General features: G+C 38.9%; 2 protein-coding genes across 2 annotated transcripts; one reads left to right on the top strand and one right to left on the bottom strand.

The window, feature by feature from the left end:
- Window positions 1–25: 25 nt before the first annotated feature.
- LOC143747490 (apolipoprotein B-100-like) lies at window positions 26–15250 on the bottom strand. The gene is made up of 10 exons (XM_077240276.1): window positions 15012–15250; window positions 14734–14929; window positions 14434–14613; window positions 14173–14352; window positions 9376–9581; window positions 4467–4648; window positions 4118–4272; window positions 2973–3031; window positions 2523–2890; window positions 26–2439 (listed from the first exon to the last, which is right to left on the bottom strand). Exons 1-10 carry the CDS (start codon window positions 15248–15250, stop codon window positions 26–28), a joined length of 4179 nt encoding a protein of 1392 aa, XP_077096391.1.
- Window positions 6625–8302, top strand: LOC143747464 (zona pellucida sperm-binding protein 4-like). The gene is made up of 5 exons (XM_077240244.1): window positions 6625–7343; window positions 7421–7608; window positions 7682–7779; window positions 7851–8008; window positions 8085–8302. Exons 1-5 carry the CDS (start codon window positions 6632–6634, stop codon window positions 8279–8281), a joined length of 1353 nt encoding a protein of 450 aa, XP_077096359.1. The 5' UTR covers window positions 6625–6631; the 3' UTR covers window positions 8282–8302.
- Window positions 15251–17082: the final 1832 nt, after the last annotated feature.

The following is a 17082-nucleotide window of genomic DNA, read 5'->3' as shown; positions in this document are numbered from 1 at the left end:
CATGGGTACCTTCCTCAGAGAGGTCTTAAAGGGCAAATCTGCCAGTTCCTTCATTTTTAACTGTCAGTGTGAATGCAGCATCCTCCTGGCAAGCTATAGCCTTCTGAATCAGCATGACTTCACCAGACAGTGAGTGCGAGGGGATGTTCACCTGGTTCTTGTATGAAGTTTCAAGAAAGAAAGTATTGTTAGAGGCAGATCCATTCAGAGTCAACCATGCATGTTGGTCTAAAGTCAATTCAATGTGTGTTAACTTGAAAGTTTCAGACACCATTACAGGACTCGTCTCGGGGATCGATATCTGTGCTGTAGATTCTAGATCGTAACTCAGAATGTTGAGGTTTGCAGAGGTTCCTTTAGAGTTAAAGCAAGCTGTGAAAAAAGGGTATCTCTTTGAGCCGTTCTTGAACTCTGCAGAGGTTCTGGCGTTGTAGAGAGCGCTGCTGATTATGAATTCACCATACAGTTTTCCAAAAGATGGCACTAGAAGAGATGTCGAAATTGCAGGAATCTGACTGTCAAGCTTGTTCACAGCACTGGCAGGATGGAAGATTTCATTCAGCTTTGTGTAACCTTGGGTCTTGATCAAGCTAAGAATGTTTTGTACATCCTCAATGATGGAAAATATCAAAACCTTGATGTGTTTTGGTAGGGTTTCAACAACTTTGTCAATATGCATACCCATTACAATCAATTCGCCCAAAATATCCAAAGCCTCACTGAAACGGTTGAACATATCACTCGCTAATTTGTCCAATGCACTGATCAGACATTTCAGCTTTAATGTATTCTCTTGGTATAGAGTTTTCAAGGCATGTTTCAGCTGCACAGCTCTTCTCTCAAAGTTCAAATTGGACACAAAGTCACTTACATGATGAGGTATGTCCTGAATTTTGGAAGCAATCCCCTCTCGGTTGATGTATTTCCTCAGGGTCTCGCCCATGCTCACGAGTGTTATTCTGATGTTGTCAGGGACTTGAGAAAGACTTTCAATGAAAGGCAAGCTAATTGATTGTGTATCGGTGCTTTTGTCATACTTTAGGAAGCCAGAGACTGCAAAGTCCTGATAAGAAGTGCTGACAGTGTTGAACAGATTGGTGTGCACTTTTCCAGACCCTTCCAGCCCAAGCCGGCCTGGACTGTTGTAAGCGCTGATTTTCTGTTCAATGGCATAGTCGTTCACTTCAGCCTTAATTTTCACTTTAATCCTTTGTTCAGAGGGGATAAGCAATGTGTCAGACATGCTTTCAAATTGTGATTTAATGTTGACATTGATGACGTAGTCTAGGTTAAGGTGGGTTGAGATCTTGCATTCATGAGAGTGAGCTATGGATTGTGGTTCTGCTTGTAGAAAGACTTTTGCAATAAAATCATGACTTGCATCTCCATGCAAGAAGTATGTGTCATCCTTACCATTAACACTGGCATCAAAATTGAACCGGAATGGAATAGTTGTACCATCAGTGTTGGTGTCAAAATCAAATGATTTTGAGTTGAAACGTATATGATTTTTGATTTTACAGGAAAGTCCAGCAATATCTAGTTCAGTGTTGTGGTTAATGCGACTTCCCATGATTTCTCCAATGGTTTTGCACTGAGCAGTGGCAGTTTTGTTTTTGTAGGTGATCTCGAAGGTGTGCTTTAGCTCCTGGAGACTCAGGAGGCTTTGCAGTGAGGTTGTGCCATTGGTTCTCAGGCCATCTTTATTGAGTTTCAAAATGGCTTTGTGGACAGCTTGGTGTCCTGTGAGTTTAAAAGAGGCGTCACTGTGAATAGCTAGACAACTGATGTCCAGTGCTCCTGTGACCAGGGAATGGATACGTTCTTCAATGCTGTAAGTTGAGGTCTCTATCTTAATGCTAACTGCTTCAACACCAGCTCTGGTCTCAACCATGTTTTGGATCTTCAGGCCAAGAACCTGTGCTTTTGTATGAGAATTTAGATCAAGCTGGGATTCCTTGAAGGTTATTTTAGCAATGTTTAGCAATGTTAGAAGGTTGTCAAATGCTGTGTTGTTGGACAGAATTATCAGCTCTCCATTGGCAAAGGCTACAGCAAAGGAGTTCTGAGCCTGAAGAAGTTTTGAATCTATTTTCAGTGAAGAATTCATCTTTGCCTCTTGTCTGAAAGGGAGGACTGAGACTGATTGCAAAAGGTTTCCTGAACCATGGACTGAACCAGCCTTGAAGAATCCTTCCAGGTTTCCATCTCCAGAGATCTCCTCGGCATCAACGCCAAACTGTCCATTGTGCTCCAGCGAAATTTGCACTCCAACGTGGCTAATTACTTCAAGCTTGCTTTTGGATTTCACACTGAGTTTTTCAGCAAATTCCACTTCCCCCTCAACACCAATCGTGGCATTGATAATCTTGTGGCGAAGCACAGCCTTTACGTTAGCCTTGAGAGAATCGCCAGGTTTGGTCTCAACTAGAGCAGATCCTGTGAAATAAATAAATCAATAAGCAACCATCCAAAACAAGTGCATGCATACAGTGCATGTGGTACTTCAATTATAGGTTTACCTTCAACCTTTATGGAGAGGAGGTCAACAGGACTTGTGCCGGTGACTTCAAACTTAGCAGAATAACTTTCAGCAAGATCTCTGGCTGCAGACACAGCTGCTTCTAAGTTGTAGAAGTTGCTGTTTAGTTTTCCGGACAACTCTACCAATCCGAGAGTCGGCACAGACAGCGACACACTCCCAGGAATGAAGAACTCTGGAAGGTTAACGCTAGCAGATTCAAATTCCAGGCCGAGATGAGGTACAATCAGGTTTGGTGTGGAGAGGGTTGTGGGAAAGTTCAGATCCTTAGTGGATTTTCCACCCAAGGGCAAGGGAAGAGTGATGGTATAGTAATGCTGGCCAAAGTGATATTTAACAGCAGCCTCTCTGTTTAAAAAGCATGTGTTAATTTTAACTGGTAACTGTGAATTGAATTGAAATACTGGAGAATATGGTGACATTAACTCACGCATTCAGGAACAATCTTTCAGGAAGAGTGATCACAGGCACGGTGTGAACTCCCAAATTCTGGACATGTGTAAAAAAAAAAAAAAAAGAACATTTTAAATGAAAATTAAGTCATAATATACTCACCCTGCTGTTGTTCTAATGCAGTATGCCGTTCTTTCTTTTTTAGACCACAAAAACAAGAATAAAAAAAGTCCTGCTCTCGCTTGTCCATATAATGGCAGACAATAGAAAACTTTCATAGAAAGACACAAAAGTATCAAAGAATGATTCGATGCATCACATGTCTTATATTCCAAGTGTTCTGGGGTTTACGACAGAGCTTGGTGGAAAAGAAACCGTAATTTAATGTATTATTTAACGAAAATCCTTACCTTGGCCGCTTATCTTCTGTGCTCAACTGCATGCATTCATGAGACTCTTATTAGCGACGCAGTTCACTCCGACACACAGGTTGTGAGAAATCAAGCGACATGAAATACAATCCATGTAGCCTACTTTTTTGTGTTTGTCGTAACAAAAAATGATCTCGTTCACCTCTATCATCAGACAAACTGAGTTCCAATTGAGGTCATATTTGATTCAGTAAAGAAAGTTCTTGGATACTTTTTGGGATTTATGGGTGTTGTATTTCATAATGGGTTTTAATTCATTTTGATTTCTCACAACATGTGTTTCTCTGGGTGAGTCGGAGTGAACCGCTTCGCTAATAAGAGTCTCATGAATGCAGTCGAGCACAGAAGACCAGCGGCCAAGGTCAGGATTTTTGTTAAATCAAACATAAAATTTCGGTTTGTTTTTCACCAAACCCTATCGTAAACCCCCAGAACACTTGGAGTATGTGACGTGTCACGAGGGATCATTCTGTGATGCTTTTGTATCTTTTTTAAAAAGCTTGATGCTGGTCGCTATTCACTGCAATAATTTGGACAAGAGCAAGCACTTCATTTTTAAAACATAAAATGTTCTCCTTTTGTGGTCCGAAAAAGGAAGAAGGGTATACTCCATTAACAGAACAACATCAGGGTGAGTAAATGACTTAATTTTAGCCCATTTTTAGGTGAACAATCACTTTAAGTTTAATAAGCATTTATTTATTTGGGTGTTTTCAAATGCTGATGAAAAAAAATTGAGGGAAGTTCTTACCGCAACTGCCTTTGCCAGAACATCGCGGACCTTCAACTCATTCAGGCCAATCTGGCGATCAAGAAGGCTTTTGACTGTAGCATTGATGTTGGGAATGATTCTTTGAATCTCAGATCTGACATCAGACTTCAATTCAGCCTCAATCTTTTCATTCTCTGAGAATAGATATATTGAGAGAGATAATTCACTAGAATTATACTGTCATGGTCTTACATTTCCTTATTTGAATGGCAAACTGAAATTTGAAATTTAAACTGCACAATTATTTCGCATATCTAAATTTGACCATATAACCACAATCAGACAATTCATCAATAATCACGACAGGCCTTTTTTACTGGACATGTACCATATTTCAGGATGAGTGTTTGAACAGAAGTCGTCTCTGGGAGTTTTAAGTCACTCTCAATTTCCAAAGTCAACTTCTCAACATGCTTCAGTTTTGCAGAAACTTTAGAATCAAGCTGAAGAGAATCGATAAGCAATTCTGCAGAGATGCTGTACTGCTGTCTGTTTAATATCATTACATTTCTGGCCTCATGGGAAGACAAATGATGGTTATTTTAAACATTGGTGTTTTCTCTTTTTTTCCAGTTAGGTATTTTGTTAAGCCGTCTCCAGCCTTCAGCCATCAGGCTAAACGTGACTTTGTCTGCCTCATCCTCGTATGCGTAGCTGATGGTGGCAATATACTCTGTGACCTTTTCAGATGGATCGAGCTCAACAGCAAATCTAAACACATACATAGTGTGGATGAAATGTTTGAGAAAAAGGAATTTTTCGATATCAGTATATAGATGATTTTCACTTACTTGCTGTCACCAGTGAGAGGAAAGTAAGGGGCAGCATCGTTTGACATTGCATCAGGATACTTCAGGACTGTACAGTACTTCAGTCCAGGGAAAAAAGCAGTGCATTTATTCATATTAATATACTCGCCCTTGGCAGGAATGGGCTCAGCCTTGGCACCAACAACAGACACCAGAGAATTGCTATAGATGGGGGAAAATAACAGCATTTAATGTATGTAAAATAATTTGACTTGTTTCTAGGGCTGTACGATTAATCATATTTTCATTGTGATCACAATTTTTACTTGTCTATTAATTAAGCATAAACGCAGTGACATTGGCCTGCTGTTTATTCATCCTAAAAAATAATTATTTCCATTATATTGCATTAGTAACAAGCCTCCACATTCCACAAGCTTTCCTGCTTGCGGATACCAGATGTCAAGAGTTTAAATCCTTAAACTCTTTTGTTTTGGGTAAAAAAAAAAACAGAAAGAGTTGGGTTGGGGGGAAAAACGATTGGAAAGCATTGGGGGAAAAAACGCTTGGGTTTGAAAATTACGCAATTCTTTTGGGTCTTTACCTTGACTTAATCGCTGGACTAACATAAATACATGTATTGATACTCAAGCATGCCCAAGTTCTTTTGAAGTCTAAAGTAACGTGTTGCCCATTTTTGTAGTGACATTTGATCATGGAAAAAGTGTCTGGAACAAAATTAATATCAAACTGCATTACACATAACTTGCGATGAAGGACAGGACCTTTTTCTGGTTGGTCCCAGTAGTGTTTATTTAACAGTAGACTGGTGCTTTCCTAATCTGGTGAAACCCACATTGGTTGTTAACTGAGAGCATTGCATATGTGGCCATCCAAGATCAGCCCTTATGAGTTCATGAGGAGAACTCTAATAATTTAATTCAAGCATAGTTTAGAGAATGAATGCTTTGGTAGTGAAACCAAGTTTTATTTGTATGACCATTTCTTACCCACCAGAGACAACGGTGATGACCGCAGGCAAAATAATTTTGTATGTTTTGGTGAAGAGAGACTTTAACGTATCCTGTTCTTTTCTGACAAGACTCAAATTACAATAAATGTGCATGTTTAAATTAATTTGAGGTAAATTATTGCCTCAATTTCAGGTCTAGTCTGCAGCCTGCTACATAAAATATTGAGCTATACTGAATGATCTTGCAGTGTGTGCAGGATATTAAAAGCCTTTATTATATAACTTTCTCTTTATAATGATTAAAATTTTTGGAATAAACCAGCTATTGCTGATAAAGGCTTCCATATCATTGCAACATAATCCTGCATATCAAACACTTGAGTCAGTCTGAATACACGTCTGTTGCCATGAGAAATCCAAGATGTGTTTTAAAAAAAACAATACAGAATAGCCAAAACATCCACTATTATATTCACATAATGAAGCATAAAACAAAGGCTGAATTCGGAACGGCAGAAATAGGACTAGTAAACTATTCTGAATTCAGCTCAATATGTGCATTCAATATATGTTCAAAATGGGTGGGAAAAAAAGGAAAATTGAATCTTAAGAACAAATGAAAACCCCCATGTGCATAAACTCCCACTCATACAAGTCTGGAGAATCATGACTGTTAATGAAGAGGGAGTGATTATCATTAATTAGCCAAAGTCTGTAGAGTACAAAAAGACCAAAGGGCAGCATTTCAGCAGTGTGACTAGCTGTTGAACAATGGCAAGAAGTTGGTGTGCTGTTCAGTCTCTGGCACTTTGTGTTTGGTTCTGTGCTTTCTGTCATGCTCTTCCGAAGTGGAGTGATCTGCCCCAGAGTCGTCAAGCTCTGACGTTCCAGCAAACTGACCAGTGGTTTCAAAAGCCAGTTCAACAGCAAGCTAGTCAACAGTTTCCTCAGCCGGTTCAACAGCAAGCTAGTCAGTGGTTTCCACAGCAGGTTCAAAAGCCAGTTCAACAGCAAGCTAGCCAACAGTTTCCTCAGCTCGTACAAAAGCCAGTTCAACAGCAAGCTAGCCAACAGTTTCCTCAGCTGGTACAAAAGCCAGTTCAACAGCAAGCTAGTCAACAGTTTCCTCAGCAGTTTCAACCGTCAGTTCAACAACAAGCTAGTCAACAGTTTCAACAGTCAGTTCAACAGCAAGCTAGTCAGCAGTTTCCTCAGCAGTTTCAACCGTCAGTTCAACAAGCAAGTCAACAGTTTCAACAGTCAGTTCAACAACAAGCTAGTCAACAGTTTCCTCAGCAGGTTCAACAGCAAGCTAGTCAGCAATTTCAACTTAAGCAGCCAGTGGCACAGGCAGAGACCCTTGACAAATGTACTGTAGCTGATTATGAGCAGATCCAATGTGGACCACCTGGTATCAGTGGTGCTGAGTGTGCTGCTATCAACTGCTGCTTTAATGGCCAGCAGTGTTATTATGGGAAGGCAGGTAAGAGTGTAGTCAATGTAGAGGCATTCATGTTAAACTGATCCTCAGCAATAACCTGCTCTTGTAACTCTTTCCAGTAACTGTCCAGTGTATAAGAGATGGGCAGTTTGTGGTAGTGGTGGCTAGAGATGTTACGCTGCCTCGATTGAGCCTGGATTCAGTCCGTCTCCTGGGTGGAAATGATCCAGCTTGCAGTCCTGTGGGATCCACACCTTTCTTTGCTATATACCAGTTCCCTGTCACTGCGTGTGGCACAAGCATGATGGCGAGTAGCTGCTTGTGGTTTTATTCTGCATGGCTTAGAATGGATTGGATGCCAACCGTGTTACTATTTGCAGGAGGACAGTGGATATGTGGTGTATGAAAACAGAATGACCTCCTCATATGAAGTGGGTATCGGACCACTTGGTTCCATCACAAGGGACAGCCATTTTGAGTAAGTGATGTATGCTTTATCGTAAATGTGAATCATTGACAAATGCTACAAGCTCACTGTTTGTTGTCCAGGCTTCTCTTCCAGTGTAGGTACTCTGGTACATCTGTGGAAGCTCTGGTTGTGGAGGTCAACACTGTTCCTCCACCTCCACCAGTAGCTGCTCCTGGACCCCTCAGGGTGGCGCTTAGACTGGCAAATGGTCAATGTGTCACCAAAGGCTGTGCAGAAGGTAAGTGTTTGTCCCGAGTATGCCTAAAGCCTTTCTAAAACTCCAGTTTCTAGTTAAACACTGCGTTCTTCCTCAGGGGACGAGGCATACACGTCCTACTACAGTGATGCTGATTATCCAGTTACAAAAGTCCTGCGGGAGCCTGTGTATGTTGAGGTGCACATTTTGGAGAGGACCGACCCCAACATTGTCCTGATGCTGGGACATTGCTGGGCCACATCAACCCCCAGTCCACTCAGTCTACCCCAATGGGATCTTCTGGTTGATGGGTGAGTAAGGCCAGTCTTTATCCATCTAGTGTGCTGTAAGGCATTTCTGACTGCCTCTTTGCCTTTCAGATGCCCTTACCAGGATGATCGTTACCTGACCACATTGGTTCCAGTGTCTGGATCATCTGGTCTTCAGTTCCCGACCCACTACAAGCGCTTTGTTGTGAAGATGTTCACATTTGTAGATCCAGCATCACTGGCTCCTCTGCAGGAAACCGTATGCTCTGCAGCCTTACCTCAACCCTTAATATTAGTGCTTTTTACAGTGAATTCTATGGCTTAACCCTTTGCCCCTGTGTTAGATCTTCATCCACTGTAGTACAGCGGTGTGCCATCCCTCCTCTGGCTCCTGTGAGCAAGGCTGCAGTCGGAAAAGTGAGTGCTTGCTGTATTCCGACTTCGGGAACTGTGAATTTCTTATTTAAATGCTAATGCTTCTACCACTTCTACAGGAAGGGACACTCCCATCAAGACTCTCTCTAGTGGGCAAACTGTGGTGTCTAGTGGAGAAGTTAAACTGGTCATGTGAATTTAATTTAATAAATTTCATGAAACCCAACAGTCTCTCTGGTATTGATTTTCAACTGGAGTTGGATCTTTCATGACTGTTCTCAGTTTTATTTATTGGGCCACACTACTAAAATCAAGTTAAAATGTTCCTTTAGCATGGTTGTTCATTCTGACTGGGGTGTTTGACTTGAACTGAACAAGCCAAGTTTATGCCCTAGCCACTTTACTGTACTCGTCAAGCTATAGTTGTTAACCTGGGCCCCTATGCTTCTGTATAGCTCAGTATTTTGTTGCAGGGTGCAGACTTGTTTTTTTCAACCATTTATTTCTGCTAAGGAATAAAATGTATAAAGGTAAGGACTTTTCTTAGTATCAATTCTTTTCTTGCAATTGAGTTTACATCTCACAATTTTGACATCATAATCAACTTGACTCTCTTGGTCAAATGAAAGTGTATTAATTCTGATGAACTGTAAAAAATTCAAATGAGAATAATCATGATTATCAGTTTAACCATTATTGCAGAGCCCTACTCCTATGTGAAGGGCTTTTAAATCCTTTATGCATTGATAATCCAGTTTCACTTACGTGACGCTGATGAGCTCAATTGGCCCACGAGGAGCTGGAATGGAGAGCCTGAGCTTGCTGTCAGTCACAGAGAGCTTCACTCTAACACTGCTCTCATGATAGATGTTCGTGTGCATCTCCAGACCAGAGTGAACATAGTTGGGGAAGTGAGTCCCAATCTCAGTCACAAACTCAATGCCAGCAGACAGGGTCAAAGCTAATTCCTTCTGTGTAGTAGTCAATTCATGTTAGTATACTACCAGTCAAAAGTTTGGATTAAGATTGTTTTAGTATTTATTTGAATAAAAAAAATTAAAATATTACAATGTAAAACAGCTGTTTTCTATGTGAATATACTATAGTAAACTTTAATAAGGGGCCAAGCGCCTATAGTTTTTCTTTTTCTTATTCCTCCCGAATGGGAGTCTATGGCAGCCCAACTAACGGAACATAGTAAAATTATGGAGTTTGGCAACACTGGTAGGGATAGTAAAGAATAGTTATTGGATCAATTTACGAGTCTTTAGGACCAACTCTATAGCGCCACCACCAGTTTTGAAATGGTTATAAAGTTTGAACCTTTTGTTCTAGAAAAATGAAACTTAGTACACCGGATTTCTCTCATTATGCAGATCACATTCAATATCTTACATTAAGACTCTGCCCATTACAGTAGTGGCCATTTTGAAAAGTACAGTATTCTGTTTTTTTAACTGCTCCTTTAAATTTTGATCAATTCTTACGAAAATTGGTTCAGATGTGATATTCAGAGATGGGATGCATTACATTTGTATCTAGCAGGCAGAGTAAATTTGAATATCTTACCTAGATTCTAATACTTATTTTAGTCCCTTCCAGTTTTTGTCCCAAAAACATTTTTTTTCTTTTTTGTAAATAAACCCATACTATCATTCTTGTGGGGGGCAAGGAACCCTAGAATTCGTAAGGAGCTCCTCGAAAGGCAAAGGCCCAAGGGAGGCTTAGCTCTTCCTAATCTTATGGGCTACTACTGGGCTGCAAATCTTCAAAAAATTATTTGTTGGAATACTTCCCCTGATGTTGATTGGTGTAAGGTGGAGGCAAATACTTGTATTTCTACATTGCTTTCTGGTGTAAGGTGGAGGCAAATACTTGTATTTCTACATTGCTTTCTGCTCTAATAACAATGAAGCTACCATTCTCTCCCTCTAAATACTCTTCAAGCCCAGTAGTACGTTCTACGCTTAAAATATGGTCACAGTTTAGACAAAGGCATAAACTCAGCAACTCTTCTAAGCTAAGCCCTCTCCGTAAAAAACATTTGTTTCCTGCTGGTAAAATAGATCTCACATATGCACAATGGCAGAGGGTAGGCTTGGCCGGGTGTAGTGATTTTTACATAAACAACACCTTTGCCAGTTTTAATGACCTCTCAGAGAAATTCCAATTGGCACAGTCCAACCTAACGTTACTTTCAAATCTACTTTTCCTGACTTGCCACCTACTTCACTATTGGATAAAATTCTACTGTCTCCTACTTTTCTTAAAGGTCAAATTGCAGCAATAAATAAGATGGTTATGTCCTCAAATGATGTTTTAATTGACAGAATAAGAGGTAAGTGGGTAAAGGACATAGGAAGTGAAATACCTGACGAAATTTGTGATGAGGCTTTTAATAGAGTAAATGGATCTACCTCTTGCGCACGCCTCAGCCTTATACAACTTAAAGTCCTCCATCGTGCCTATTACACAAAATGCAGACTTTCAAAAATTTACCCAAATGTTGATGACTTGTGTGATTGATGCAAAGGTGACAAGGTAGACATTTTTCTTATGTTTTGGGCTTGTCAAAAGCTGAGTGACTATTGGACATTCATATTTAAAACATTAAATGAGGCCTTTAGCTTAGATATAAAACCCAGTGTTGAAGTTGCTATTTTTGGAGTACCAGAACATGGATTGACAAATAAAGTAAAAAATGTTATTGCTTTTGCCACCTTATTAGTGAGAAGGAGAATATTATTGGAGTGGAAGTCAACAAACCAGCCTAAAGCCTAAATGTGGTTATGTGATCTAGTAACATACTTAAAATTAGAGAAAATTAAATATTTAATGAAAGGATCGGTCGAAAATTTGTAGAAGAATTGGTTTTTACACATTTTGAGAAGATGAAGACTCTCCCACTTATTGATCAATGTTAAATATGACCACCAATTGTGGTTTTTGTTTTATAATTGTTTACGGACCACGAATATGTCCGAAATTTTTATTATTGGCTATGTATGTATATATGTTTTTTTTTATTTTAAATTTATTTTAAATTGAATTTAATTGTGATTACTATTACTACTGTTGTCTTTTCTTGTATGTAATGTATCCCCTTTCGGCGGAAAGGGTTATAATGGGGGGAAAGTTCTAATTTTAATTGTATGAAGCTTTCTGTAAATGCTTTGAAAAAGTTTATAAATAAATTATAAATAATAATAATAATAATAATAATTGGTTCAGATGATCTTTGGACTGAGCCGCACAGAAATGAATGAACAGATTTTTTTTTAATTCATTTTTGTTCAAAGTGATGATGTCAGAAACTTAAGGAGGTCAACCCAAAATTGGTTCTGAGGCTTTATCTTGGCTAAACTTTGATCAATCGAAACGAAAATTGGTACGCTTTATCAAGGGTATGTCCTGAAGGTACCCGAGAAGTTTGAACACAGTGTCACCTTGTGTTCCAGAGATACAAATTTTTTGCAAAAATGCTTGTAACTTTTGAAAACATTGTTTAAAATTTGATTTATGCCATTATGTACCTTGGTTTTTGCCGATTCCGATTTTCCAACAAATGAAGCAAATGAAAAACTGTTGACAAAATTTGCTCAATTTTGCAAAAAATTGGCTCAGATGATCTTTGGACCAAGCCGCACAGAACAGAATGGATTTTTTATATTCACCACCGTTCCCAAGATATTCGTCTTCAAAGTTGACCTTGCTAATTGGTTAGCATGCTAACCAGATGCCATTCTTTCTAATGTGGCTCTTCAGCTATCAGGTTAACCTGTTAAAGTTACATTAGCATTAAACTAGCTTAGCATGCTAATCTGGTTAACATGCTAAGTAATGCTGTTGTGTCCTCAGTCTCACACCTCTCAAGGCTCTCCTCTGCAGTTCGGCGAGTCAGCATCAACTGAGTAGCGCAAGTTGCTAAACCCCGTGCCATGAGCCCCGAACCTCTCAGGTCGTGGGTTTGAATCCTGTGCAGCGTACTGTGGCCAGAAGTGGTGCAAAAGTTGCTTCTGTTTCAGACATGTTGTCTATCTGAGAAGGAACTCATAAAATATAACATGTGGTTCATTTATATATACATATATTTTGAGTTAATTCTCAATTGAGTTGACCCTGACCCAGAGATTAAAGGCTCAAACTTTATAATTATAATTATATGTAATGTTGCGTCATTTCAATTCCTTTATTATCTAAGGGTTGTACTATTCTTTCTTCCTCTTTGATTAAAAATAAGTGTGTTTTGTTCATACTTATAGAATTTTGTATAAAAATTCTGTGTTCTGTTAATTTTGAGTTCATTTTCACCTGTACTTCTGAACCAGCTGTTTTTCCATGCATGTTCAATTTCAGCAGTTTTTTTTCTGCTCTGCATTGCGCTACAGCCACTTCTGAGAAAAATCGCTGCTTGCAGCTATATTTTATTCCTGTGATCAAAGCTACATTTTCAGCATCATTACTGCAGTCTTTAGTGTCATATAATCCTTCAGAAAACATTCTAATATGATGATTTGATGCTCAAGTAATATTTCTGATTATCATCAGTGTTCAGTCATATTTTTGTGGAAACCGTAAAAAACTACCATTTAAAAAATTTCAAAAGTAAGATTTTAAAAAGTGAAAATAAAACTATACTTTTATACAAATAGGCATTAAACTGCTCAAAAGTGACATTAAAAGTGTGTGGAGGTGGGGACTAATCTGCATATTCATGATTCCATACTAAATGGCACAAGGGTGTTGAGTTACATTGAAGCTATTTTTAAGGCACAAAGATATTATTTTCACGGGATTTTATTTTTTAAATATATAATTTTGATTATCAAAGATGAGTTTTAAAGGATAAAATAATTGACTTCACTTTAAATCTCAAGATCAATCTTTTGCTCAATGCTTTTCTCTGTAGATGCATGGAGAAAACTTTACTACGTATTTTTTGTAGAGCCTCCCAACCAATAAACAAAATAATCTTTGGGCTTTGATACTTTTGTTTAGAAACAAAGTCTCAGCTTTCAAATTTTGTCAATTTCATCACAAAATTCAAACAATAAATGTGGATTTGTGTGGTGACAGATCACTGAACTGCCTCTTTTCTACTAGTTACTAGCAAATAAACATCAGTGAAAATCAGAAAGAACAGAAAAACTTACTGAAATCAATCATGTCTCATGTAATCAGTGTTTCAACCACAGAAAGACATCAATAAAACAGTTTGAGAACAATGTCACGTAGTTACATTTACCTCAGAAAAGCCATTCAATTACCATAAACTTGATAGTCAGCTAGAAAAATTCCTTTTGATAAATATTTGCACTATATGACATATTCATTATATTTTTACTTATCCTGTTGTCTTCATTATGTAACGTATGTTTGAATAAATCTGTCACGAAAACAAGTTTTAGTACAGCCACCGTTTACTTATATTTCAACAACAAATTGAAGTAGAAACATAAATGTGTTATTAAAAAGTTGATATAACAACTGCATTGTTTGCATTACTAATTCTGATGACAGAATCCATGTGGTGACAGCTGTGGTTGGTAAAACTGTACTCACGTCAGAGGGGATCATCTTAAGGAGATTGTGAATCATCTTGCCATCTTTTGTATCAAGATACCCAAGTTCAGCTCCCAGAAGCTTGAGGTACACCATTGCTTCAGGAGCATCCTGGGCCTTTAAGTCCTCGATAAGCTTGTTGACATTATGACTGATTTCATTGACTATGTTTTGAGAAGCCTACAGCACACAGAAGAGATTGAGATTGGAATCCAGCTGTGAAGAAATACATCCATTTGCAACTTTCACTACATTTAATACCTGTCTCTTCTTCCTATCGTTTCCCATGAACGGCAGCATGTTGTCCAAGACCTCATTGAGTTCAACGGGCATCTTGTCGGTGGCATATAAGGTGGTCTTCATGATAGTATCTGGGAAGAATCCATCGTCACCAAAGATAGCCTCCACAATGGGCTCAAAGCCCTTTCCCTCCATGCCAATCTGAAAGCAAGAATCTAAGACATTAGGGCTGGTTGATTATGGCAAACAGAATTTGGCAAAAAAAAATTATTTCATAGGGCCATAATCAAGGAAATGTTGGAGTTTTATTGAACTCTGTACCTCAATCAAGTCCAAATCAAACCCAAAAGCATTCAAGGTCATCTCCAGCATGACCTCCCTTGGAAGTTCTTTAGGAGATTCAAAGATCATGTTTCCCTCTAAAGATCCAAGTCTGAAGTACCGAGAGAGTTCGTTTGGTTCCATGAGCATTTCAATTTCATTGCCTTGAAAGGCCTCTCGAATCTTCAGTCTCAAGCTAGGGAGTAAACAAAACAAGATTACCTTTTCTTCTGAAAATTAGATTAGGTTCTTATTCTTCCTATAATTTTTTTACTTACTCCATTGTCTCTGGTGCGGTAGAGCTCAAGATGTTGCTGATATGAGAGGTGATGAAGCTCTTGACCTGAGGATTTTCCTCAACAAGGAGAGCCGCTGCCAGTGGAGCGAGTTCAGCAGGCGTGGGGTTCTTCATCAAGATGAGATACGCAGCTACACGCTTCTGTACGGACGCGGCTCTGTCCAGAACAGCATGCATGAGCACCTCTCGGCCCTGTAAAACCCATGAAATGAGTCTCATTAGCTGTTTCTACCCATCTATTTTTGGGATATTACTGGATGGAAACCCCAAGATGCAGATAAATTCTAAAAATGTTCATAAAAAAAGTATGCACTTATTGAGGTGGATTTTTTTTATCCAATAAGAAGACATACGCATAAACACTTACAGAATAAATTCCTCTATGCACAACAAAAAAACTCGACTTGGCTCAACAGAAGATGTGATTGGATAACTGGACTAACCAGCGGACCAATCACATCACAGCATCTCAGATGTTGGTTTGATCTGAAATGCCTAAGCCAAAGTCTGTCATCAGAATAATTTGGTTTAATTCCCTCCTTGAAGCATCTCACATGATTGCGTTCAGAAAACAACAGGAATCCGAACGCAAGATAACTTAATATCACCAAGAAATTTATGATGTACGGATATAAAGAGTCATAAGTTTCTTACCCAATTGCAGCATTTTTATTACAGATATTTTGCAGCAATTTCCCAGGAAGTGACGATTTTGTTTTCTATCACACATTGGCAGTATAACTTAAATCCACAACTTTGGATGGAAACATAGCTAATTACCGTTAATCAAGCTGTTCTGAGACACTGTGTGCTGCACGCGTTTAAATGAACATAGTGCCTCCCTCTGAAACCGGTCTATCCTGTATTTTCTTCAAAATATATCATAATATACATCACAAAATATCGCAATGTCAGTATTTTCTAATATTGTGCGGCTTATTTTATACTGACTTCAAACTCAGCAAGAGTTGTGGGTGTAAGGAACTCAGCTTTTTGGAAATATTAATAATCAATAATATCTTGTTATTATTAATTATAAATATTTTGGTCAGTTAATTGGATTGACTTGATGTGGCTGAATTAATATTACAATCAATTAATCAGTTCTTCCAACGAACTCTTTTGATTATTCATTTATTCTAAGAAAAGGGTATCTTCCATGGCCTCAGAATAATAATTATTTCTTCGCCTGTACAGTACTTTGAGCCAGTAGCAAAAACCGTGATCGAAAAGTGACTTGTATTGCAAACAAAACAGAACCAAATACATATTATGTACAAGTTTTATTAACTAAATATAGATATTTATATGAATATAAATAAACTAAACAACATACACACATGAATACATAAATATGTTAGTGATTGGATGAAATTGGAAACCGGAAGAGGGTCTATGAGAAGAACCATCAGAATTTCATTTTCACATTTCATTGAATTGAATACTTGCATTTGTAATGGGAACAATTCTTGAAGTTGTTGAAAATTGAAGTCGTTGATGGTTCCGGCAGTGTCAAGTGGAAGTTGGTTGAGCGTTCTCTTTCTCCAGGAACGCATGGCTGGTTTGGTCAAGGCCTGGGACTCTGTTGAGGCCACGCCGAGCACCCAGGAGAAGTGAGGAAGTCGGAAGGATGGGTGATTGGAGTCGTTGTTGGTTGGAGTCTTTGTTCCAAAACTCTTGAGATTGTCCTTGGTTCTTTGTGAGAGAGTCATATCTCTCCTGCCTGAGCCCATATCTGGTTGGATCGAGGCCTGCTGGGCCCTGGGGCCCCCGTGGAGGGGGAGGGGGTTCCCCAGTATAACCAGAACAGTGTTGCGGCTGGATGAAAGAACTAAGAGAGGGAGGTCACATGTGGACTGTCTCTAATAAGGCCTGGAAAAGATCCTCCCCTAAGGGTTGAACTCGACCAATCAGAAAGGTGACATGTCTGAGAGGGAAAGTGGCTCTTAGTTGATTTACGGATCTTTGTCCCTAGCATGATTATACCTTCATTAATGCTCAGATAGCTATAACACATCCACACTGCATTCTAGAAGAAGGTGATGTACATC

The sequence above is a fragment of the Siphateles boraxobius genome, unplaced genomic scaffold (genome assembly GCF_051911475.1).
Source record: "Siphateles boraxobius isolate OS27281-9 unplaced genomic scaffold, OSU_SipBor_1 222, whole genome shotgun sequence".
NCBI classification, from domain to species: domain Eukaryota; kingdom Metazoa; phylum Chordata; class Actinopteri; order Cypriniformes; family Leuciscidae; genus Siphateles; species Siphateles boraxobius.
The sequence above is the reverse complement of the archived record's forward strand: the minus strand, read 5'-3'. Positions and strand labels throughout refer to the sequence as shown.

Coding starts and splice junctions, on each gene's coding strand:
- LOC143747464 (XM_077240244.1), top strand. CDS start 6,632: ATGGCAAGAAGTTGGTGTGCTGTTCAGTCTCTGGCACTTTGTGTTTGG. Junction 7,344..7,420: donor GTGTTATTATGGGAAGGCAG/GTAAGAGTGTAG, acceptor AACTCTTTCCAG/TAACTGTCCAGTGTATAAGA. Junction 8,009..8,084: donor CACCAAAGGCTGTGCAGAAG/GTAAGTGTTTGT, acceptor GTTCTTCCTCAG/GGGACGAGGCATACACGTCC.
- LOC143747490 (XM_077240276.1), bottom strand. CDS start 15,250: ATGAGACTCATTTCATGGGTTTTACAGGGCCGAGAGGTGCTCATGCAT. Junction 2,891..2,972: donor GAAAGATTGTTCCTGAATGC/GTGAGTTAATGT, acceptor CTTTTTAAACAG/AGAGGCTGCTGTTAAATATC. Junction 2,440..2,522: donor CCTCTCCATAAAGGTTGAAG/GTAAACCTATAA, acceptor TTTATTTCACAG/GATCTGCTCTAGTTGAGACC.